Source organism: Bufo gargarizans, chromosome 9, assembly GCF_014858855.1.
Source record: "Bufo gargarizans isolate SCDJY-AF-19 chromosome 9, ASM1485885v1, whole genome shotgun sequence".
Classification (NCBI taxonomy): Eukaryota; Metazoa; Chordata; class Amphibia; order Anura; family Bufonidae; genus Bufo; species Bufo gargarizans.
The window spans coordinates 11,273,560-11,300,011 of record NC_058088.1 but is presented as its reverse complement, the minus strand read 5'-3'; the positions used below and the strand labels follow the sequence as shown (position 1 = coordinate 11,300,011).

General features: G+C 47.0%; 1 protein-coding gene across 2 annotated transcripts in view; it reads right to left on the bottom strand.

Moving 5' to 3' along the window:
* The window catches only part of LOC122919904 (CD59 glycoprotein-like), a 129,535-nt gene extending 103,801 nt beyond the window's left edge, over positions 1-25,734 (bottom strand). The window contains exon 1 of one of the 2 annotated variants that reach the window (XR_006386836.1): positions 19,308-19,414. Coding sequence is in view for 1 of the 2 variants with exons in the window: in XM_044269088.1 (XP_044125023.1) it covers positions 25,603-25,660 (58 nt within the window). In the remaining variant the exon portion in view is untranslated. Of the gene's footprint in view, positions 1-19,307; positions 19,415-25,602 lie in introns of those variants that run through there. The other variant, XM_044269088.1, reaches the window with a different exon arrangement.
* Positions 25,735-26,452: the final 718 nt, after the last annotated feature.

The following is a 26,452-nucleotide window of genomic DNA, read 5'->3' as shown; positions in this document are numbered from 1 at the left end:
GGGCAATAAGACTGAGATCTGTTCCGTCTTTTTGGACAGTGGGGCAGGGGTCAACTTGGTGGATTCACGGTTTGCTCAGGCTCTGGGTTTTACTCCGGAACCGGTACGCAGAACTATTCCTGTTTTTGCCATTGACTCCTCCCCTCTTACTCAGAGAGAGTTAACTCAGATCATCCATAATATCCATCTGCAGGTAGGGGACCTCCATAAAGAAATTATCTCTTGTTATGTCCTGGACGGTCTCCCGGCTCCTATGGTATTGGGGCTTCCCTGGCTGGTGACCCACAATCCAGTGGTGGATTGGCAGGCCGGGGAGATTGTGGAGTGGAGTGAACATTGTAAGGACAACTGCTTGAGTAGTAGGTTCTCCACACTCTCTGTAACATCTCTACCTGCCTTTCTGTCAGATTTTATGGATGTGTTTTCTGAGAAGGGTTGTCAGGGGTTACCACCTCATCGTCCATATGATTGCCCGATTAATCTTGTACCTGGGGCAAAACTACCTAAAACCCGGTTATACAATCTTTCCGGCCCGGAGAGGAAGGCTATGAAAGATTATATTTCGGAGAGTTTGGCTAAGGGACACATCAGACCCTCTTCTTCACCCGTGGCTGCAGGGTTCTTTTTTGTTAAAAAGAAAGATGGGGGCCTGCGTCCTTGCCTGGATTTCCGGGAATTAAACCGGATAACTATCCGAGATCCCTATCCTCTTCCTCTCATTCCCGACCTCTTTAATCAGGTTGCTGGTGCTAAATGGTTCTCTAAAATGGATCTCAGAGGAGCCTATAACCTGGTTCGCATCAAAGAGGGGGATGAGTGGAAGACGGCTTTTAATACTCCAGAAGGGCATTATGAAAATCTGGTCATGCCATTTGGTCTTACTAATGCGCCTGCGGTGTTCCAACATTTTGTCAACGATATTTTTAGTCACCTTATCGGGAGATTTGTTGTGATATATCTTGATGACATCCTGGTCTATTCTCCGGATTTGGAGACACATAAGATCCATGTGAGACAAGTGCTGCAGATATTAAGGGCCAACAAATTGTTTGCTAAATTAGAGAAATGTGTGTTCGCCGTAAAAGAACTGCAATTTCTGGGGTATGTGTTGTCAGATTCAGGTTTCCGCATGGATCCAGAGAAAGTCCGGGCGATTATGGACTGGGATCTGCCTGAGAACCTGAAGGCATTGCAACGTTTCCTGGGGTTTGCCAATTTTTATAGAAAGTTTATAAAGAACTATTCCTTGGTGGTCAAACCACTGACTGACATGACCCGAAAGGGATCCGATTTTTCCAAATGGTCACATGCAGCCAAAACTGCCTTTACATCTCTGAAGAAGAGATTCACCTCGGCCCCTATTCTCGTACAGCCAGATGTCTCGCTTCCTTTTATTGTAGAGGTTGATGCATCAGAGGTGGGGGTGGGAGCGGTACTTTCTCAGGGCCCGTCCCCTGGTGAATGGCGTCCGTGTGCTTTCTTTTCGAAGAAATTGTCCACTGCAGAAAGGAACTATGATATTGGCAACAGGGAACTTTTGGCTATTAAGTTGGCCTTTGAGGAGTGGCGTCATTTTTTGGAGGGGGCGGTTCATCCCGTCACAGTGATTACTGATCACAAAAACTTATTATATCTGGAGTCTGCTAAACGTCTCAACCCTAGACAGGCTCGGTGGTCGTTATTTTTTTACTAGGTTTCATTTTGTAATAACCTATTGCCCGGGGGCAAAAAATACTAAGGCGGATGCATTGTCTCGAAGTTTTCCTGGAGGGGGTGATGTTCAGGTACCGGAGCCTATTTTGCAAAAGGGGGTGGTGGTCTCTGCATTACACTCAGGTTTAGAGGGGAGGGTGTTGGAAGCTCAGGGGGACGCCCCGGCCTCCTGCCCCTCGGGTAAACTGTTTGTGCCAGAAAATTTACGCCTGGAGATACTAAAAGAACACCATAACTCCACACTGGCAGGACACCCAGGTAGTAAGGCAACCTCTGAATTAGTGTCTCGTCGGTTCTGGTGGCCTAAGTGGCGCCAGGAGGTGTTTAATTTTGTGTCTGCATGTGCTACCTGTGCTCGTTCTAAGGTAGATCATACTCGTCCAGCAGGGCGTCTTTTACCTCTGGCCATCCCCAACAGGCCTTGGACGCACCTATCAATGGATTTCATTACGGATCTACCAGTACCAGCTGGGAAGACTGTTATTCTTGTAGTTGTTGACAGATTCAGTAAAATGGTGCACTTTATTGCTCTTACCGCATTGCCTAATGCTAATACACTGGCTCAGGTTTTTATTGACCACATCGTGAAGCTTCACGGGGTCCCTTCCGATATTGTTTCGGATCGTGGTACCCAATTTGTTTCTAAATTTTGGAAAGCTTTTTGTTCTTGTTTAGGGGTTCATCTGTCGTTTTCTTCATCTTTCCATCCACAGTCCAACGGTCAGACTGAACGTACCAATCAAAACCTAGAGACATATTTGAGATGCTTTGTTTCCGAAAATCAGGAGGAATGGTCATCTTATTTACCGTTAGCCGAGTTTGCCATTAATAATCGTCGTCAAGAATCCACAGATAAGTCACCATTTTTTGGTGCGTATGGCTTCCATCCTCAGTTTTGTACGTTTAGTGAGGGGGGGCCGTCTGGGATTCCCGAGGAGGAACGATTTGCGTCTTCACTTTCATCAGTGTGGCAGAGTGTGCAAGAAAGTTTGAAGAGAATTGGTGGTAGATACAAACGTGCGGCTGATAAGAAGCGCTCTGAAGGTCCGGACCTTGGGGTGAATGACTTGGTGTGGTTGTCTACCAGAAATATCAAGTTGAAGGTTCCCTCGTGGAAATTAGGTCCGAGATTTATTGGTCCTTATAGGGTAATTAAGGTCATTAACCCGGTGGCTTTTCGCCTGGAGCTACCTCAGACTATAAGGATCCATAATGTCTTCCACAGATCTCTGCTTAAGAGATATGTAGAACCTCCTGAACCATTGCCACTACCGCCTCCACCAGTGGTTGTTGATGGCAGTCTTGAGTTTCAGGTAGAAAAGATTGTTGATTCACGATATGTTCGCCGCTCTCTTCAGTACCTGGTGCACTGGAGAGGTTATGGTCCCGAAGAGAGAATGTGGGTGCCAGCATCAGAGATAAAGGCAGACAGACTTATTCAGGCTTTTCATAGGTCCCATCCAGAGAGGCCGGGTCTTGAGGGTCCGGTGGCCCCTCGTAGAAAGGGGGGTACTGTCACGACTGTGACTGATCCAGACAGGTCTGGGAGGAGAAGGTCGCAGCGACTTGCTACTCGCGATAGCTTGTGAGTTTGCTCCGTGGTTCAGGGTATGTCATCCGGGTTTTGCCTTGTGAACCTTTTTGTCCTGACTGGGAGTTTGTAGGCATCCTTCTCAGGTGAGTCCTGTCTGCCACTCCCAGCTACTATATTAGTTTCAGTTTCACTTGCAGTCATTGCCAGATATAGTCCTTACTTCCAGTGCTATTCTGACCTTTGGAGGAGATCGTTTGACGGTATTGCCGTGGCGCTCTGGTCTGGCGTGGACTGTCGTTGCTGGGATCACCTTCTCTGCTCGTGACTGGATAAGTCTATGTTATAGATTGTTTGTTTGTTTGTTGCTGTCTTCCCCTGTTGTTCTCCTAGACGTGAGTGATGGTGACTAGTGCTCCCATCTGCCTTTCCCCAGGCTAGTCTTGTTAGGGTGACTAAGGGTTTAGGCATCCTGCTCGCCGCACGGGTTCACATCCCGTCTAGGGTATCAGGGCAGACAGGTGCCAGCTTAGGGTTAGTCAGGGGTGACCATTCTATTTCCCATCCGTAGAATAGGGTCCCCCTTCCCCTCCGTCTGGTGCGACACGACTGCTGCTGGGATAGCGGTCGTGACAGCGGGTGACTAAAACCTCCTACAGACTTAGCTTTAAAAATGACATTTACAATTAATGATACCAAAAAGATTCTTTTAAGTGTAAGAAGGAACAAGGAGCCGTCTTTGACGGAAGATACGTGTCACCGAGGTTCCTGGCCTCGGTGAGGTAAGAACCGGGTTTTTTCCTGAAGTGTCAGGTCTGTAGTGCAATCTGACACTTCAACTGTTAGAATGGCTGTAAAGCCAATCCGGGCCGGTTCTTATTGGGAGCAGCCAAAGAGCAGGGTGGGTGGCTGTTCCCCACGGTTCCAGGCCGGGTTTTGGCTGGAATATAAAAAACCCAGCCAGCATGTTCAGGTGTGGATTATCCTCCATGACAGAGGAGCTGAGGAGTCTGTGGTTTGAGACACTGGGGGATCTGTTTGTGTGAGCCATAGGCTGGGGAAACAGGCCACTAAAGACTGCTGCGGACTCTGGGTGAAAATCATCTGCTGACCAGGTGACGTCTTTTTGCACTGTGAACTTTGTGTGGTGTGAACAGGCACCAAGACTGAACACTTTCTTTTGGCTTGTTTTCTGGCTATGTGTGAATAAACACTGAACTTTGATTTAAACCTTGTTTTTTGCCTCTGTACTGCGTCCGCTTACCCTGCCTACCAAAGCGAATCCCCACATAAGGCACTGTTTTCCCCACATAGTTACAATATTTCAACAAAAAATCCATAATCAAATTTACTTCAGTGAAAGGATTATAGTACTACTATTTTGATTTCATGAAGACCAAACAATGGAATTCTCTTTACTTCCATTAAATCAGGATCTTCTGAATTGTTTCTGAACTATTCATATGCATCCAAACAAAGGTTCTCATTCAGAAACGTTACATCGTACACACCTGTTTTAGGGAAGTTTTAGACACTATAAATTTGATGTCTCTCAGCTCCAGTCTTCTTCTTTTCCATGAGCTTGATCACAATAAATTCCAAAGTATTCTTCCTTATATCCTTCAGATCCACTTCCAAACGAATAGTGTAGGAGATCCTGCCATCATTAGGAACTGTCAGCCAAAGCCAGATAAATAAATCGTCTCCCTTAAGAAAGAGAAAACGGATCACCTCAAACCTCGCACCGTCTGACCATGTCCGGGCATGCCTTGATCGTAACTAAAAAAGGCTGAGATGAAGGAACCTGAGAGCCAGTGAGCCTCAAAATTGCTTGATTTGAGTTGGATGGCTTGGGGGAAATGTGCTCCCTGCTCATTATCATTAGGGTGACAAAAATTAAAACCTCTTTTTTGGATACCAGCTAACTCTTCTCTCATAGCCTAGGAGGGCTGCAGATAAATGTTCAGTTTTCTGCTTGTTCTAACATTATATTCAATAACCTCTCTATACTTTTTTTGTCACGTACGCTCATTTGCATAAACCTGGGCATATGGGAAAGACATGCAAATTAGCAGAATCAGCTTGGTCTTCCCCATATGTTTCATCCGAAGTCGATTCTCTCATCCCTAGATATAACTAACAGGCCCAAGCAAGGATGCTTCAAATTAGCCCTTGTTAAGGTTTGCCCAGAGACAGCATAGTTCTTCAGAAGTGTCAAAGCTGAATAAGACTCCTTAAAAGGAGACCATGGTATCCCAGGAGTGTTTGTACCTCTAGCTCTGTGCTCATGAAATGTATATTATTGCACCAGAGGCAAGATATCTCATCAAGAACCGTGTGGGTAGCTAGAAACAGAGTATTAGAGGCACTTCTCATATAATCAAGCAAATGCTTCAGAGAGGACTCTCACTCCTGCCCAGGGGTGGGATTAAAATTTTTAACAGGTTCCCTACTCAATGGTGGACATGCTGTCACAGGTAATGGGGAGGGGAAAACACCAGATAACACACAGAAGGAAAAGACCGGACTCCTAGGAATCCATAGACCTCTCCCTGACTCCTGAAGGTGGAAATACTCATACATCGTAACCTTAGCCCTGGAGACCCTGGAAATCCCTAGGAGTGGTGGAGGGAATGAGACTACTGGTTCCTTCCCAGATGAAGGAACCAGCATCTCCCTGAGGCCTAGAAAACAACAAACACAAGCGAACAACAAAATGCAAACAAAATGCACTTAAGTAGCTTAAAGAAGAATGGAGGAGCAGGAGATCCAAAGGAACAACAAACCAGCTCAACCAACTCCAGCAGGAAATATCAACCGCATGGTAAGCAGTGTGAGTCAGATCTAAATAGAGCCTGAGTAATGACCACAAGCTGCACCTGACAGGAGGCGTGGTCATTACCAAACAACAACACTGCAAGGAGAAAACAGAAAGAATGTCAGATTCTCTCACGTGCAACCAGTCTCTCAGATCTTCTCACCTCTGTCATGGGAGGCACCATGACAGTACACCCCCTCTACAGGTGACCTCCGGACACCCAGGGCTGACTTTATCAGGATGCGCCCTGTGAAAAGCCTTCACAAGGTGACTGGCATTAACGTTGGTCGCAGGAACCCACATTCTTTCCTCTGGACTGTAACCTTTCCAGTGCATGAGATACTTAAGAGATTGACTGAGAATTTGTGAGTTCACTATCCTGGCAATCTGAAATTCAAGATTACCGTCCACCAAGACAGGAGCAGGAGGTAAGGAGGACGGTTCAGCAGGTTCGACTTATCTTTTCAGTAATGATTTGTGAAAAACATTATTCATTTTTAAAGCCTGCGGAAGTTCAAGACGAAAAGCAACCGGAATTATAATGGCAGGTATCTTATATGGCCCAATAAACCTTGGCCCCAACTTCCAAGAAGGTACCTTCAACTTAATGTTTCTTGTGGACAACCACACAGAATCACCCACTCTCAAGTCCGGACCACTCATACGTCTCTTGTCAGCAATACGTTTATACTTTTTGCCCATTTTTTTTTTATTGTTTTGAATTTTCTGCCAAATAGATGACAACAAAGAGGAAAATCTTTCCTCTTCCGGTATACCAGAAGTCTCAGTACCAGAAAATGTGCCAAACTGCGGATGGAACCCATATGCTCCAAAAAACGGCAACTTATCAGTGGACTCCTGCCTACGTTTATTTATGGCAAACTCAGCCAAACGACAAAAATGAAGACCACTCCCCCTGATATTCCGAGAGAAAACATCTCACATAAGTCTCCAGATTCTGGTTAGTGCTGAAGAGAAAGACAATTGGACCCCCAGGCGAGTACAGAACGCCTTCCAGAATCTGGAAGCAAACTGAGTCCCCCTATCAGACACCACATCAGAGGGGATACCGTGTAGTTTCACGATGTTATCGACCAACACTTGTGCGAGAGTTTTAGCATTAGGTAGACCTGATAATTAGAGTTGAGCGAACACCTGGATGTTCGGGTTCGAGAAGTTCGGCCGAACTTCCCGAAAATGTTCGGGTTCGGGATCCGAACCCGATCCGAACTTCGTCCCGAACCCGAACCCCATTGAAGTCAATGGGGACCCGAACTTTTCGGCACTAAAACGGCTGTAAAACAGCCCAGGAAAGGGCTAGAGGGCTGCAAAAGGCAGCAACATGTAGATAAATCCCCTGCAAACAAATGTGGATAGGGAAATGAATTAAAATAAAAATTAAATAAATAAAAATTAACCAAAATCAATTGGAGAGAGGTCCCATAGCAGAGAATCTGGCTTCCCGTCACCCACCACTGGAACAGTCCATTCTCAGATATTTAGGCCCCGGCACCCAGGCAGAGGAGAGAGGTCCCGTAACAGACAATCTGGCTTCATGTCAGCAGAGAATTAGTCTTCATGTCATAGCAGAGAATCAGGCTTCACGTCACCCACCACTGTAAGAGTCCATTTTCATAAATTTAGGCCCAGCACCCAGGCAGAGGAGAGAGGTCCCGTAACAGACAATCTGGCTTCATGTCAGCAGAGAATCAGTCTTCATGTCATAGCAGAGAATCAGGCTTCACGTCACCCACCACTGTAAGAGTCCATTTTCATAAATTTAGGCCCAGCACCCAGGCAGAGGAGAGAGGTCCCGTAACAGACAATCTGGCTTCATGTCAGCAGAGAATCAGTCTTCATATCATAGCAGAGAATCAGGCTTCACGTCACCCACCACTGTAAGAGTCCATTTTCATAAATTTAGGCCCAGCACCCAGGCAGAGGAGAGAGGTCCCGTAACAGACAATCTGGCTTCATGTCAGCAGAGAATCAGTCTTCATATCATAGCAGAGAATCAGGCTTCACGTCACCCACCACTGTAAGAGTCCATTTTCATAAATTTAGGCCCAGCACCCAGGCAGAGGAGAGAGGTCCCGTAACAGACAATCTGGCTTCATGTCAGAAGAGAATTAGTCTGCATGTCATAGCAAAGAATGAGGCTTCACGTCAGCCACCTGTCACGGCCACGGTTATGGTCGTGACTCCTTGGGAGCCGCATACGGTTGCCCGCGGTTGTGGTTGTTGTGTCAACCGCAGCTGAGGCATTATGTAGTTGGCCTCAGTGCGGTTGCCGCGGACAACAGCCTTGTGTGCGGTTCCCGGGGAGTTGTGTTGTGTGTATGCACTACGTTTGTATGTCTGGTGTGCACTGTGTTTTGTGTTTGTGTGTGCACGGACATCATTCCCCGCACTGTGGTTGTCCGTGGCAACGTTTGGTGGTTGTGTACATGTGGTGGCACTGTCCCGGCCCTCGGGCTGATTCCCTGGACGGCTGCCACCCATGTCGTTGCCAGCGGCAACAGCCACAGTGTGATATGTTTGGAGTTTCCCTTCTGTGGTGTTTGTAGGGTTAACTCCCTTCCCAGTGTGTGTGTATGATGTCACTGGGTGTGGTTGACCGGTGGGTGTGGCCTTTGGGCCTATTTAACCTCTCTCTGTGGCAGGGCTCAGTAGGTTGCTGCAGCCTTGCTAGCTGGAGCAGCCTCCTGTGCTTTTCCATCTGCCTGTGAGAGCCACCACTGTGGTCATAAGATTTATGTTATGTCTTTATGTGTGGGTTGGTGGATGTTGTCTGTTGGGACTTTCTTATGTTTCTGTGCAGCATACGGTTCTGGATCCCTGTCTGTTTAGGGATCCAGTCAGCAGGGCTGTGGCAGGTTGGTGAACTTTCGTTCGCCTGCCATTTCCGTATAGCTGTTCCTGTCCCCCTTTTCCCAACAGCTTGGCCATTGAGGCTCCTGCTCCTCCGTGTCAAGGAGGAGTAGGTTGCCTTACCCAGCTCCTAGCGCAGGGATCTGCGGAGGGTAAGATAGGGCTCCGAGGTTCCTGCGCATGGGCCCTCCTACCCTAAAGGTCGGCCCATGCAGGTTAGGAGTAAGGGTCAGGGTAGGGATGCGTGAGGAGGTGACCTGCTCCCTATCCTGTGGCCTCATGGCCAGTAGCCACTATAACACCTGGCATCTCACGGCTGAGGGTTTCCCCCATCCTCAGTCGTGACACCACCACTGCAACAGTCCATTGGCATATATTTAGGCCCAGCACCCAGGCAGAGGAGAGAGGTCCCGTAACAGAGGATCTGGCTTCATGTCAGCAGAGAATCAGTCTGCATGTCATAGCAGAAAATCAGGCTTCACGTCAGCCACCACTGCAACAGTCCATTGTCAGATATTTAGGCCCAGCACCCAGGCAGAGGAGAGAGGTCCCGTAACAGAGGATCTGGCTTCATGTCAGCAGAGAATTAGTCTGCATGTCATAGCAGAGAATCAGGCTTCACGTCACCCAAGATTGGAACAGTCCATTGGCATATATTTAGGCCCCGACACCCAGACAGAGGAGAGGTTCATTCAACTTTGGGTAGCCTCGCAATATAATGGTAAAATGAAAATAAAAATAGGATTGAATGAGGAAGTGCCCTGGAGTCCAATAATATATGGTTAAGGGGAGGTAGTTAATGTCTAATCTGGACAAGGGACGGACAGGTCCTGTGGGATCCATGCCTGGTTAATTTTTATGAACGTCAGCTTGTCCACATTGGCTGTAGACAGGCGGCTGCGTTTGTCTGTAATGACGCCCCCTGCCGTGCTGAATACACGTTCAGACAAAACGCTGGCCGCCGGGCAGGCCAGCACCTCCAAGGCATAAAAGGCCAGCTCTGGCCACGTGGACAATTTAGAGACCCAGAAGTTGAATGGGGCCGAACCATCAGTCAGTACGTGGAGGGGTGTGCACACATACTGTTCCACCATGTTAGTGAAATGTTGCCTCCTGCTAACACGTTGCGTATCAGGTGCTGGTGCAGTTAGCTGTGGCGTGTTGACAAAAGTTTTCCACATCTCTGCCATGCTAACCCTGCCCTCAGTGGAGCTGGCATTGACACAGCTGCCTTGGCGACCTCTTGCTCCTCCTCTGCCTTGGCCTTGGGCTTCCACTTGTTCCCCTGTGACATTTGGGAATGCTCTCAGTAGCGCGTCTACCAATGTGCGCTTGTACTCGCGCATCTTCCTATCACGCTCCAGTGCAGGAAGTAAGGTGGGCACATTGTCTTTGTAGCGTGGATCCAGCAGGGTGGCAACCCAGTAGTCCGCACAGGTTAAAATGTGGGCAACTCTGCTGTCGTTGCGCAGGCACTGCAGCATGTAGTCGCTCATGTGTGCCAGGCTGCCCAGGGGTAAGGACAAGCTGTCCTCTGTGGGAGGCGTATCGTCATCGTCCTGCCTTTCCCCCCAGCCACGCACCAGTGATGGACCCGAGCTGCGTTGGGTGCCACCCCGCTGTGACCATGCTTCATCCTCATCCTCCTCCACCTCCTCCTCATCCTCGTCCTCCTCGTCCTCCAGTAGTGGGCCCTGGCTGGCCACATTTGTACCTGGCCTCTGCTGTTGCCAAAAACCTCCCTCTGAGTCACTTCGAAGAGACTGGCCTGAAAGTGCTAAAAATGACCCCTCTTCCTCCTCCTCCTCCTCCTGGGCCACCTCCTCTTCCATCATCGCCCTAAGTGTTTTCTCAAGGAGACATAGAAGTGGTATTGTAACGCTGATAACGGCGTAATCGCCACTGTCCATGTTGGTGGAGTACTCGAAACAGCGCAACAGGGCACACAGGTCTCGCATGGAGGCCCAGTCATTGGTGGTGAAGTGGTGCTGTTCTGTAGTGCGACTGACCCGTGCGTGCTGCAGCTGAAACTCCACTATGGCCTGCTGCTGCTCGCACAGTCTGTCCAGCATGTGCAAGGTGGAGTTCCACCTGGTGGGCACGTCGCATATGAGGCGGTGAGCGGGAAGGCCGAAGTTACGCTGTAGCGCAGACAGGCGAGCAGGGGCAGGATGTGAACGCCGGAAGCGCGAACAGACGGCCCGCACTTTATGCAGCAGCTCTGACATGTCGGGGTAGTTGTGAATGAACTTCTGCACCACCAAATTCAGCACATGCGCCAAGCAAGGGATGTGCGTCAAATTGGCTAGTCCCAGAGCTGCAACGAGATTTCGCCCATTATCACACACCACCAGGCCGGGCTTGAGGCTCACCGGCAGCAACCACTCGTCGGTCTGTTGTTCTATACCCCGCCACAACTCCTGTGCGGTGTGGGGCCTGTCCCCCAAACATATGAGTTTCAGAATGGCCTGCTGACGTTTATCCCGGGCTGTGCTGAAGTTGGTGGTGAAGGTGTGTGGCTGACTGGATGAGCAGGTGGAAGAAGAGGAGGAGGAAGCCGAGAAGGAGGAGGTGGCAACAGGAGGCAAAGAATGTTGCCCTGCGATCCTTGGCGACGGAAGGACGTGCGCTAAACAGCTCTCCGCCTGGGGCCCAGCTGCCACTACATTTACCCAGTGTGCAGTTAGGGAGATATAGCGTCCCTGGCCGTGCTTACTGGTCCACGTATCTGTGGTTAGGTGGACCTTGCTACAGATGGCGTTGCGCAGTGCACACTTGATTTTATCGGATACTTGGTTGTGCAGGGAAGGCACGGCTCTCTTGGAGAAGTAGTGGCGGCTGGGAACAACATACTGTGGGACAGCAAGCGACATGAGCTGTTTGAAGCTGTCTGTGTCCACCAGCCTAAATGACAGCATTTCATAGGCCAGTAGTTTAGAAATGCTGGCATTCAGGGCCAGGGATCGAGGGTGGCTAGGTGGGAATTTACGCTTTCTCTCAAATGTTTGTGAGATGGAGAGCTGAACGCTGCCGTGTGACATGGTTGAGACGCTTGGTGACGGAGGTGGTGGTGGTGTTGGTGGTACATCCCCTGTTTGCTGGGCGGCAGGTGCCAACGTTCCTCCAGAGGCAGAGGAAGAGGCCGAGGCGGCAGCAGCAGAAGAGGCCGAGGCGGCAGCAGCAGAAGAGGTAGCAGGGGGAGCCTGAGTGACTTCCTTGGTTTTAAGGTGTTTACTCCACTGCAGTTCATGCTTTGCATGCAGGTGCCTGGTCATGCAGGTTGTGCTCAGGTTCAGAACGTTAATGCCTCGCTTCAGGCTCTGATGGCACAGCGTGCAAACCACTCAGGTCTTGTCGTCAGCACATTGTTTGAAGAAGTGCCATGCCAGGGAACTCCTTGAAGCTGCCTTTGGGGTGCTCGGTCCCAGATGGCGGCGGTCAGTAGCAGGCGGAGTCTCTTGGCGGCGGGTGTTCTGCTTTTGCCCACTGCTCCCTCTTTTGCTACGCTGTTGGCTCGGTCTCACAACTGCCTCTTCCTCCGAACTGTGAAAGTCAGTGGCACGACCTTCATTCCATGTGGGGTCTAGGACCTCATCGTCCCCTGCATCGTCTTCCACCCAGTCTTGATCCCTGACCTCCTGTTCAGTCTGCACACTGCAGAAAGACGCAGCAGTTGGCACCTGTGTTTCGTCATCATCAGAGACATACTGAGGTGGTATTCCCATGTCCTCATCATCAGGAAACATAAGTGGTTGTGCGTCAGTGCAGTCTATGTCTTCCACCGCTGGGGAAGGGCTAGGTGGATGCCCTTGGGAAACCCTGCCAGCGGAGTCTTCAAACAGCATAAGAGACTGCTGCATAACTTGAGGCTGAGACAGTTTCCCTGGTATGCATGGGGGTGATGTGACAGACTGATGGGGTTGGTTTTCAGGCGCCATCTGTGCACTTTCTGCAGAAGACTGGGTGGGAGATAATGTGAATGTGCTGGATCCACTGTCGGCCACCCAATTGACTAATGCCTGTACCTGCTCAGGCCTTACCATCCTTAGAACGGCATTGGGCCCCACCATATATCGCTGTAAATTCTGGCGGCTACTGGGACCTGAGGTAGTTGGTACACTAGGACGTGTGGATGTGGCAGAACGGCCACGTCCTCTCCCAGCACCAGAGGGTCCACTAACACCACCACGACCATGTCCACGTCCGCGTCCCTTACTAGATGTTTTCCTCATTGTTATCGTTCACCACAACAACAAAAATATTATTTGGCCCAATGTATTGTATTCAAATTCAGCGGGATATAAATTTGAGGCCTAGTATTTAGGCGCTAGGTGACCGGTATGGATTTAGTGACAGAATTAGACTTGGAAATGCACAGTAGCGTGTGTGTGAAGTTATTCTGAATGACCCTATGTGCACCTTGAATATTATATACCCTTTTAGGGATAGATTTCAAATAGCTCTGATATAGCAGAAACCACTAAATTATGAAATTGCTAAATTGGGAATTGTATTTCAACCCAGAACAAAAAATGTGCTTTGGCGGACACTAAATAACTTGCCCATCCACAACAGGACAGCGGTAACGACAGATTTAGCGGGATCTAAATTTGAGGCCTAGTATTTAGGCGCTGGGTGACCGGTATGGATTTAGTGACAGAATTAGACTTGGAAATGCACAGTAGCGTGTGTGAAGTTATTCTGAATGACCCTATGTGCACCTTGAATATTATATACCCTTTTAGGGATAGATTTCAAATAGCTCTGATATAGCAGAAACCACTAAATTATGAAATTGCTAAATTGGGAATTGTATTTCAACCCTGAACAAAAAATGTGCTTTGACGGACACTAAATAACTTGCCCAGCCACAACAGTACAGCGGTAGCGACAGATTTAGCGGGATATAAATTTGAGGCCTAGTATTTAGGCGCTGGGTGACAGGTATAGATTTAGTGACAGAATTAGACTGGGATATGGCCAAAAAATAACCACACTATTGCTGGTTAAATGCACTTGGTGTGACAGCTTGACCAACCACACTACTGAGGGTTAAATGCACTTGGTGACGGGCGCAGCTTGCCCCTGATGTAGTATATGGCCAAAAAATGAGCAGACTATTGCTGGTTAAATGAACTTGGTGTGACAGCTTCACACTGATGTAGGCTTTAGCCAAAAAACAACCACACCATTGAGGGTTAAATGCACTTGGTCGCAGCTTGGATGCACTTGGTCGCAGCACCGCACAAGACACAAAATGGCCGCCGATCACCCCAGAAAAATGTGACTGACAAACGGTCTGGGCAGCCTAAAAACAGTGAGCAATTGAGTATCAGCAGCTCAATGATCCACAGCTGCAGATCGATCGATTAATCAAGTCCTTTGGAGAAGTTAATCTGCCTAATCTCGCCCTACTGTCGCAGCCGCAACCTCTCCCTACGCTAATCAGAGCAGAGTGACGGGCGGCGCTATGTGACTCCAGCTTAAATAGAGGCTGGGTCACATGGTGCTCTGGCCAATCACAGCCATGCCAATAGTAGGCATGGCTGTGACGGCCTCTTGGGGCAAGTAGTATGACGCTTGTTGATTGGCTGCTTTGCAGCCTTTCAAAAAGCGCCAAGAAAGCGTCACAAACGCGCCAAGAAAGCGACGAACACCGAACCCGAACCCGGACTTTTACGAAAATGTCCGGGTTCGGGTCCGTGTCACGGACACCCCAAAATTCGGTACGAACCAGCTATACAGTTCGAGTACGCTCAGCCCTACTGATAATGCTATAAAGTGCAACATCTTGCTGAAGCGATCAATAACCACCAGAATCACAGTTTTCCCTGAGGAATTAGGCAAATCTGTGATAAAGTCCATGGACAAATGAGTCCATGGTCGGGACGGGATAGACAAGGGAAGTAGAGATCCTGAATGCCGAGTATGTGTCACCTTGGCACGCTCACAAGTCTCACAAGCTCACACATAGCCCTCAATACATTTACGCAATCCTGGCCACCAGAATCTCCGGGAAATTAGATCAGTGTCCCGTAAGAACAGTACTGTGATGTTCTTGAAACACCTTGTGCCGTAGTTCCTAAGGAATAAACAACTTTCAAGGAGGACAAGAATCAGGTGCATCTCCCTGGGCCTCCAAGACCTCTGCCTCAAGTTCAGGATAAAGGGCAGATACAACAACCTCATCAGCTAATATTGGGCCAGGATCCTCTGAATCACCCTTCCCCCAGGAAAGCTACCTGACAAAGCATCCGCTTTGACGTTCTTAACCCCAGGGCGATAGGTGACAGCAAAAATTTAATCGGGTAGAAAACAACAACCATCTGGCCTGCCTTGGGTTCAGACGTTTAGCCGCCTCCAGATAAGCCAAATTTTTGTGATCAGTAATTGCCGTAATGGGATGAATCACTCCTTCCAACCAATGACGCCATTCCTCAAAAGCCAACTTAATGGCCAGCAACTCTCTATTACCTACATCATAATTTCTTTCAGCAGTAGAGTTTTTTAGAGAAAAAAGCACATGGGCGCCATTTGCTAGGAGAAGGACCCTGCGACAAGACTGCTCCAACCCTTACCTTGGATACATCATCTTCCACAATGAATGGCTATGACACATCAGGTTGCATCAGTATAGGAGCAGAAGCAAAACACTCCTACACCACTGAAAAGGCATGTAATGCCTCATTAGACCAGACTGAGAAATCTGCACCTTTCTTCGTCATATCTGTTAATGGTTTAACAACAGTCGAGTAATTCAAGATAAAGTTACGATAGTAGTTGGTGAACCCTCAAAATTGCAGGAGCACTTTCAGATTCTTGGGTCAGTCCCAGTCCATCACAGCACAGACTTTTTCCGGATCCATACGAAAACCCAAAGATGAGAGTAGGAAACCCAGGAATTGAACTGCCGGAACTGCAAATACACACTTCTCCATCTTAGCATACAATTTATTCTCACTTAGGATCTGTAAGACCTGTCCCACGTGATCCTGATGCTTCTCCATGTCTGGGGAATAAATAAAAATATCTTCCAGATACACCGCCACAAACTGGCCCACCAGATGATGAAAGATATCATTGATAAAATGTTGAAAACCAGCAGGAGCATTGGTCAACCCAAAAGGCATGACCAAATTCTCAAAATGACCTTCAGGGGTATTAAAGGCCGTCTTCCATTTGTCCCCCTCCTTGATCCTTACCAGATTATATGCCCCCCTCAAATCCAATTTAGAGAACACCTTGGCACCGACAATCTAATTGAACAAATCTGGGATCAAAGGAAAGGGATAGGGATCATGGACAGTAATGTGATTAAGCTTACAGAAGTCCAAACATGACCTAAGGGTTCTGTAATTTAGATGATTTAATATGACCTTTAGCCAAACTCTCAGTGATGTATTCTCGCATGGCTATTCTTTTGGGATCAGAAAGATTATACAACTGAGACTTGGGCAATCTAGCTCCGGGAATAAGTTTGACGGGGCAATCATACTCCCGATGTGGAGGTAACTCCTGGTCTCCACTTTCATAGAATACATCAGAAAAACCCAAAATAAAAGGAGGTACTATTTTAGTGGTTACAACAGAAAGCGACGTGCTAAGACAGTTATGTAATTCAAAAAACCGGGGCACATCAAAATTAAAGCAAGAGTGCCGGCACATGGTATATAATAGACAATGTAGTTCAAGGAAGAAAAAAGAATACTGAGATAAGAGCCGCACATCTAAAATAGTATCAAATTTATTTAAAGCAACAAGCACGACAAAGAATGGGTTAAAAACATTGTATACAATAGATCCGGGCCACGTGAACCAATCATGTGCACATGCCCCCCTGACTCACCACAGAAGCGTGAACATACCCCCACATGTACAAATGTATAACAGATTAAAGTGCATGAAATCCATCAACAATAAAATAATGGAGAGCTATAATACTTATCATTTAGAATGGCATAGTGGGAGTGTGCGTGGTGGTCAGGAAACAAACCTAAGACAGTTGTCTATGCAAAAATCACTCCAATCAAGAATCTGTCTGGCTTGCCAATCGATGGTATGATTATGTTTGGATAACCACGGTAAACCTAGCACCGGAGGAGCAGGCAGACGCTTCAGCACAAAACATGAAATGAATTCTTGATGAGAATATCCCACCTTTAGGCGAATGTCCTGCACTATTTGTAACAAATACTTTTGTGAGAGTGGAGCAGAATCAATCGCAAGCACCAAAATATTTTTGTCTAATGCGCTTGTTGTCAAACCATGCATACGGACGAATTGGCCATCCACTAGGTTAACCCCTGCCCCACTGTCGATAAAAACTTCAACTCCCAAAATTTTGGAGTCTAGCGCCACCTTGGCAGGCAGAAGAAATCGGGTACTACTGGTAAATAGCAAAAGTAGATTCTTGGATTCCCCACCCACACCACCAACAGTGAGAAGAGGACTAAACACATTATTTTTTTATTTTTATTTTTTTCAACTTGACATTTAACATAAGGACATTCGTGTACAAAATGTCCCCCTTTACCACAGAAAAAGCAGAGTCTTTTCTTAACCCTAACATTTTTATTACCAGGTCCAGGAGTGACATACCCCAACTGCATTGGCTCATCATCAGACATGAGCTCAAGTGCTTCCCTACCCAAAATGTTGGAAGAGGCCGCCTCCCCATATGATAGTGCGTCCCGAGCGAGAGGAACCTTAGATTTCTCCCTCATGCGTCTATTAATACGTACAGCCAGAGACATGGCTGCCTCCAATGACTCTGGATATTCATGAAATGCTAATGCGTCCTTCAGGTTCTTGGATAACCCTTGACAGAATTGACTACAGAGGGCTGGGTCATTCCACTCAGTATCAGTTATAATTACTAGTGTCCCTAGGACTGTGTTACACCTATTAATCCTGCACCTACCTAATTGCCTAAGACTTAACTTTTATTTAATATGCTCCTAATAATACTTATATAACTAACTAAATCTTTAAAATTTCCAGTACATCACAGCCATTCACATCTGTTCAGTTTCCCTGTTAGGAGTCACCTAACCAGGTTCACTAGTCCAAGGTAGAAAACCTTAGTGCCTTTCTGGCTGTGCGCTGCCAGTATTCGTGAGGGCACTGTGTTTAAATTGACCCTGTGCTGCTTGGCTGTATCAATGTGCTGTATTAAAACTAGAGCTTCACGCTGCCCCCCGACATGTTTCGCCGTGTACCGGCGTCTTCAGGGGTTAGGGCAGAGTGTGAGCGTGTCTCCTCCCGGCTGGCTTATAAGACCTTCGTTTATAAGACATCCTCGCACTTAAAGGGAAAGTCTAGCAATTGAAACTCAGTATCAGTTGCCCATCTCCTAAATTCAGAGCAATAGGACTCAGCAAAACGATCTCCCTGCCATAAACCACGCAACTTAGTCTCGGCCAGGGAGACCCGATCTGGGTCATCGTAGATAAATTCCAGAGCAAAGTTGTCACTTCCCCTGGAAAACCTATCCGGGAGAACCGTCAGGCCTGGTTCCCACTGCTGGAAGCCGCCGCCTGTGGTCTCTGAAACTGCGAGACGGCCGTGCAGAGGTCAGCCACCTCCAAAGACAGTCCCTGCATACGATCGACCAGTGCAGAAACAGTCTCCATCGCTGCACTGACACAAACAAAATGGCGGTTTTTTGGCGGTTGATAATGTCACAGGTAATGGGGAGGGGAAAACACCAAATAACACACAGAAGGAAATGACCGGAGTCTAGGCCTCAAAGCTAAGGGAGAGGGATGGTGACCTCCTATGAATCCATAGACCTCTCCCTGACTCCTGCCAATATGAGTTGACCCTGAAGGTGGAAATACTCATACACCGGAACATTAGCCCTGGAGACCCTGGAAATCCCTAGGAGTGAGGAGGGAATGAGACTACTGGTTCCTTCCCAGATGAAGGAACCAGCATCTCTCTGAGGCCTAGAAAACAACAAACACAAGCGAACAACAAAATGAAAAACAAAATGCACTTAGCTTAAAGCATAATGGAGAAGCAGGAGATCCAAAGGAACAACTGACCAGCTCAAACAACTCCAGCAGGAAATATCAACCGCATGGTAAGCAGTGTGAGTCAGAACTAAATAGAGCCTCAGTAATGACTACTAAACAACAACACTCCAAGGAGAAAAGAGAAAGACTGTCAGATGCCCTCACATGCCGCCAGTCTCTCAGATCTTTACACCTCTGTCATGGAAGGGACCGCGACACACGTGGTGTCAGACTCATGACACATGTTTACATGTTTACATGTGCATACACCATATATATATGCAACACACATACACATAAATACACCATATACATGGTACATAAACATAAATACACAATATATACACTACATACATACCACCCAACTAAGGAGCTAAACTATCAGCGGCGCATGAAGCAATGGAAGAGAACATCTCCAGCTGCCCTGCTGCAGCCAGAGCACCGGATCAGGACCCAGCCGATAACACGGTTCTCCGATCCAGTTGTAATTTTAACAACTGGATCATGAGAACTGGAGGGAACTGGCTGAATCCCATGCCTGCTCCTGCCTAACACCCCGCTCTTCTACATGCTCGCACAAATCCCAAAGCTCCATGTCATTATCAGCAGAAGCCAAGTAATCTTTCTTCTGTAAAGAAGCAAAGCACGATCGACCGCACAGACTCGAGTTTCACAATCAGCTTCTTTGGGGGCAATAGTGTATATGATATGAGATTATATGATAAGTGCCTCTAAATTAAAGGGGTTTTCCAGGCTTTTAATATTAATGACCTATCCTCAGGATAGGTCATTAATATCAGATCAGCGAGGGTCCCCCGCCGATCAGCTGTATGAAGAGAAAGCAAGCGGTGTGCGAGAGTGCCTTCTCCTGTCTCTCTTCCTGCTTGCGGCGCGCATGGTGTGTACCTTCTCTTCATACAGCTGATCGGCGGGGACCCTTGCTAATGTTACTAGAGTTTTACTAAGTGTCCCCAAAACCATCATTTGCTCTTTTTATCTCTGGAATATTATTGATGGACATTTTGCAAATTCAAATTTAAGGAGAACAAATTAAATAGTACGATGACATCAGAGGAAGATAATGAGAAGAAGATGCCTTCAACATAAGGATAGTTTGTAAATTCAACCTGTACGTTTACCATAACATTTATCAACATCATGAATATATTGCAATTTTGATTAAATTAAAGGGTTTATCCGCTTTATTTATATTTATGAGCTATCCTTAGGATAGGTCATTAACATCAGGTCAGCGGTGGTCTGACACCCGACACACCCAACGATCAGCTGTGCAGAAGTAACTAGAGATGAGCAAAGTTTTGAAAAATGTGATTTTGCAGTTTCCCCGAAGTTCCCAAAGAAATTCTATTCATTACGAACTACGGTAATTCTTCACAAATCGCTATAAATCAAGTATACCCTGGCCACTCTGCCTTAGGGTAGAGCCACATGGAGCGGCCGTGCTGCTTGCGGTTTGTGGCCATGCTGCGGTGTAGAACTGTGTGACCATATAGCTTACAGTGGCCTTTCATTCGCAACAAATCTGAATTTAATAGCGCTTCATGGTAACAAATCTATTTTTTCCTAAAATGGTGGCTACATGTGTTACAAAGTGAAAGTCAGAAGCCCAGGAACAAGAACTCACCAATAATGCGGTGCAGCCAGGCAATCAGCAGATGACCATTCCCTGTGATGTCACAGCCCTATAAAAATCCTAATCCCACCCAGTCTCCATCATTTTACAGTGAACTGAGCATAGGGAAAGATGTGTCAAGTGCTAGGGACAGTTTTTAAGAAAGCTTAAATTGTAGAATCTTGGATAGGGATACTGTAGGGACAGTGCAGGGACAATGTAGGGAGATGATAGGGAGAGTTTTTGCACACTGTAGGGAGAGTGTAGGGACAGTGCAGGCTATGTAATCTGAATCAGAAGGGATCCATAAGAGACAGCTCTGTTTCAATCCCTGCACATAGCTACTGTATCCAATTGAACTCCTTGCTTCAAAAATTGGGGTGAATAAGCGGTGTAATTTAAATGTTATTGGGGTGCCCACCTTGTTTCATAGATAAGAAATCCCATTAGGCCTTGATTCTCAAATTGGGATGAATAAGTAGTGTAATTTAACTGTTATTGGAGGGACACCCCAAAAGATAAGTGGATCTGCTGCCTCTGCTGCAATCTTCTCCTACTGCCACTATCTTGTACTGTTCCTGCCACTGCTGTTGCCTCCCACCTACCTACTCTGTGATGGGGACACTATTTTGACTCCTCATGCTGTTGGGAAAGTCCCAACTCTGTAGTAGGTAACAGAACAGGTTCTGTAGCAATCTATGTGGAAACAGCAGACATTGTGAAATGAGACAGCTCTTTAACTCTATAGTATACATAGAATCTTGGGCCACTGCATGGTTAAGTACATTATACCTGACGCTAATGGCTTGTTCACATCACCGTTATGCATTCCATTATTGTTTTCCATTATAACATGGTTATCACAGAAAAAAACGGAATTCATAAGATGGAATTCAAAACGGAAACCTTTAGAGGCATTCCGTTTTGATCCGTCATAATAGAAGTCTATGGGCAGCATAACGGATCCGTCTGGTTTCCGTTATGCAGGACGGAAAACAAAGTCCTAGGCTACGTTAACTCTTCAGTTATTTGGTCAGTTAATTCCAGTAGTTACTGTATGGGGAGCCAAAATCAGGAGCCAAAATCAGGAGCCAATCCTACTCTCAGATAACATATGAAAGTATCTGCACTGGTTCTGTGTCTTGGACCCGTAACTGACCAAATAAGTGAAGTGTGAACTGAGCCTAATAGTGACGCACGCCAATGCACACAGACTGACGCACAGTCGCTATTTCACTACCAGAAAGGACTAGCTATGTATGTTGCGGCAATGCACAGTGATGTACACCGAGATACAGTCTCCCTGTGGCCCAGGATCTTGCTGATTTAATGCACTTCGTGACAAATTAATTTGGAACTAAGCAAATTTTTTGTCTGCGTCTTGATGACTTTTGTAGGCAGTAAAACCAGCAAAAGATGAGGAGGGTCATCACAAAGACCTGGTCCCCTAAGGGGTGCAGACTGGATGGTACTCTGGCAGTGGAATAATAAAGGTTTCCATCTTAGGCCTTATTCACACATACGTGGATTTTCACGGACCACGGTCCATGAAAACCCGTCATGCCGCCCTGCTAAGTGCACAAGCGCATGGCATCATTGGTTGCTATGACGCCATGCGTTTCATGCTGCTGCTGCTGTACAGTAATACACTCGTATAGATCATAGCGGCACGAAGTGCACGGCGTCACAGCAACAAATGGCGCTGTGCACTCATGCACTCAGCAGGACGGTAGACCGGGTTTTTACAGCTGATAAAGGAATAAGTAAATGTAGGAATAAATCAAACTGATGCAGAATAATTCTCCCTGCAGTCTCCCTGCACTCTCCCTCCAGTCTCCCTGCACTCTCCCTGCACTCTCCCTGCACTCTCCCTCCAGTCTCACTGCTCTCTCCCTGCACTCTCCCTCCAGTCTCCCTGCTCTCTCTGTGCACTCTCCCTCCAGTCTCCCTGCTCTCTCTGTGCACTCTCCCTCCAGTCTCCCTGCTCTCTCTGTGCACTCTCCCTCCAGTCTCCCTGCTCTCTCCCTCTCCAATATTTTTCTATTGATCGTTTTTAGCAACACTGTCCCTAGTGAACGAGTGCTTGCCATGTCTCTCCCTATACTCAGCTCACAGGACAATGGCGGAGACCGCGCAGGATGAGACTTTTATAGGGCTGTGAGATCACAGGGGATGGCTATCTGCGAATTGGCTGACATTACAGGGAGTGCAGAATTATTAGGCAAATGAGTATTTTGACCACATCATCCTCTTTATGCATGTTGTCTTACTCCAAGCTGTATAGGCTCGAAAGCCTACTACCAATTAAGCATATTAGGTGATGTGCATCTCTGTAATGAGAAGGGGTGTGGTCTAATGACATCAACACCCTATATCAGGTGTGCATAATTATTAGGCAACTTCCTTTCCTTTGGCAAAATGGGTCAAAAGAAGGACTTGACAGGCTCAGAAAAGTCAAAAATAGTGAGATATCTTGCAGAGGGATGCAGCACTCTTAAAATTGCAAAGCTTCTGAAGCGTGATCATCGAACAATCAAGCGTTTCATTCAAAATAGTCAACAGGGTCGCAAGAAGCGTGTGGAAAAACCAAGGCGCAAAATAACTGCCCATGAACTGAGAAAAGTCAAGCGTGCAGCTGCCAAGATGCCACTTGCCACCAGTTTGGCCATATTTCAGAGCTGCAACATCACTGGAGTGCCCAAAAGCACAAGGTGTGCAATACTCAGAGACATGGCCAAGGTAAGAAAGGCTGAAAGACGACCACCACTGAACAAGACACACAAGCTGAAACGTCAAGACTGGGCCAAGAAATATCTCAAGACTGATTTTTCTAAGGTTTTATGGACTGATGAAATGAGAGTGAGTCTTGATGGGCCAGATGGATGGGCCCGTGGCTGGATTGGTAAAGGGCAGAGAGCTCCAGTCCGACTCAGACGCCAGCAAGGTGGAGGTGGAGTACTGGTTTGGGCTGGTATCATCAAAGATGAGCTTGTGGGGCCTTTTCGGGTTGAGGATGGAGTCAAGCTCAACTCCCAGTCCTACTGCCAGTTTCTGGAAGACACCTTCTTCAAGCAGTGGTACAGGAAGAAGTCTGCATCCTTCAAGAAAAACATGATTTTCATGCAGGACAATGCTCCATCACACGCGTCCAAGTACTCCACAGCGTGGCTGGCAAGAAAGGGTATAAAAGAAGAAAATCTAATGACATGGCCTCCTTGTTCACCTGATCTGAACCCCATTGAGAACCTGTGGTCCATCATCAAATGTGAGATTTACAAGGAGGGAAAACAGTACACCTCTCTGAACAGTGTCTGGGAGGCTGTGGTTGCTGCTGCACGCAATGTTGATGGTGAACAGATCAAAACACTGACAGAATCCATGGATGGCAGGCTTTTGAGTGTCCTTGCAAAGAAAGGTGGCTATATTGGTCACTGATTTGTTTTTGTTTTGTTTTTGAATGTCAGAAATGTATATTTGTGAATGTTAAGATGTTATATTGGTTTCACTGGTAAAAATAAATAATTGAAATGGGTATATATTTGTTTTTTGTTAAGTTGCCTAATAATTATGCACAGTAATAGTCACCTGCACACACAGATATCCCCCTAAAATAGCTAAAACTAAAAACAAACTAAAAACTACTTCCAAAAATATTCAGCTTTGATATTAATGAGTTTTTTGGGTTCATTGAGAACATGGTTGTTGTTCAATAATAAAATTAATCCTCAAAAATACAACTTGCCTAATAATTCTGCACTCCCTGTATGGGTGATCTTGCATTCCCGAGTTTGCCTCCTCTACACTTAGTTTTGATTTGTAACATGTGCAGCTGCTATTTTAGGAAAACCTGATTCGTTACCACGAAGCGTGAGGAAATACGAATTCATTGTGTATCAAAGTTTTTCCAAACTTCTAACCAGATTCGATTTCGAATGCTTCCCTCAACACTAGAAGTAACCCAAGCCGTTCCATTTGCTTCGGCTCCATCCTATGTAAGTGTATACTACAAAGCCATCTCATAGAAATGAATGGAACAGCTTAGAAGTAATTAGAATGATCACCGCTGAATTTGCCATGGCCATTAGGTAAACAGTGAGCAGTGAAGAGAAGGCAGCGCTCAGCGGGGGTGCCAGAAGTCATCACCTGCCAATCTGATATTGAAGACCTATCTTGAGGATAGGTCATCAATATTAATAAAGCAGACTGTTACGGTGCAGTTCACTGTGACAGTTGTGGCCGTGTAGGCTGGCTGCATGCCCTATTGCGTACTGGCTGCAGGCTGACTCCTGTGTATGCTGGTTGCTTGGGGCTGCATCTGTATCTCTATGGTTCCCGTCACCAGTGCCGTGCAGGCTGGATGCATGCGCTTTGTGTACTGGCTGTGGGTGTTTCCATGTATCCTGGTTCTGCGATGCATGCTGGCTGCGGCCTTGTGTGTGAACTGTGGCCTGTATCATTTGTTCAGAGCTTCTTGTTAATCCTGGTTTTGATGGGGTTAACTTTCCCTGGTCTGTTCCTGTGTGTGTGGCTTATCAGGTGCCCTCAAACACAGCTATATCCATCTGTGAGCTGTGGGGCTTGTGGTCAGTCTGTCTTATGTCTGGATGGGTGTAGCCCCTTGCCACTGACCCAGGGATTTTTTCTTTTTTACCATCTGCCCTTCTGTGTGGTGTTGCCTCCGGAGGGTGGGTGTGATGTGCTGTCACGGTGCTGTTCACACAAGACACCGCAGCCAGCACGCAGCCCCAAGCAACCCACATTTACAGGAGTCAGCCTGCAGCCAGCCTACACGGCCACAACTCTCACAGTGAACAGCACTGTGACACAGACAACTCCTTCAACTTTTCTTACATTGACAATTTATAATTATCTCATCCATGGACACTCACTTATTGACTTATGCATAAAATATAACAAAAATAAGAAAAGATTGGAGAGTCCACCATCATCAGGTGCACACTGTAGTGTCACCTCCTCCCGGACATAGTCTAGGTATAGCGGAGACAAGCAGGTTACTTACCGTACGTCTGAATGCTGAACAAGGTGACAATGGAAAGGGATAAAGGTGTGATCTGCATGGTGGTCTGATTATCTGCTTCCACTAAATCCGGGTCTGTCTCTTTTTCACTGTTTTATAGGTCTCGTAATATTCATGATTGCAGCATTTCCTGGTGGAGGCAGGTCGTTTATCCCTTAACTGGCAGAGTTAATGGAAAAGTTATTGCAGTCTCACAGTGAAGACACATTTCCTTAATGATGAAACTTATCAAATACAACTAAGTTGTTTTTTTTGTGTTTTTCTAGTTTCTAAAATGTATTTTTACACTAGTTCCATTTTAGGGAGTTTTTTTTTGTAGCTAAAGGGATCTCCTGTTGAGGACCATTATATATTAGAGTGAAGACTGTCTACAAAGAGGTGTGTCATGCAGGCCAGGCCAAGGCATTTTGGTGCCTAAGGCAGATAAAGACAACTGCTCCCCACCAGAGGTGGATTAAATGGGTTATCCAGTAGTACAAATACCCTCCACAATGCCCAGGCCCCTACTATAGACGATACTTACTCGGTCCCCGGCACCCGCGTCCCTCCAGATTCCTGTACAGCCACCGCTGCATCTTCCAGTCACCCGCGATGCTAGGGAGGCTGGTAACCGTCACAGGCTGCTATTGGCTGCTCCCACCCATTGGCAGATGTTTTGATCCACTCGACGGGGAGATGCAGCGGTGTCCGTACAAGGTTCTGGAGGGACGCGGGTGTCGGGGACCTGGTAAGTATTGTCTATAGGAGGGCCCGGGCATTGTAGGAGGTATTTGTACTATTTGGATAACCTCTTTAAGCGGCCTAAAGTTCCTGGGTTGTTCCTTATGCTTGG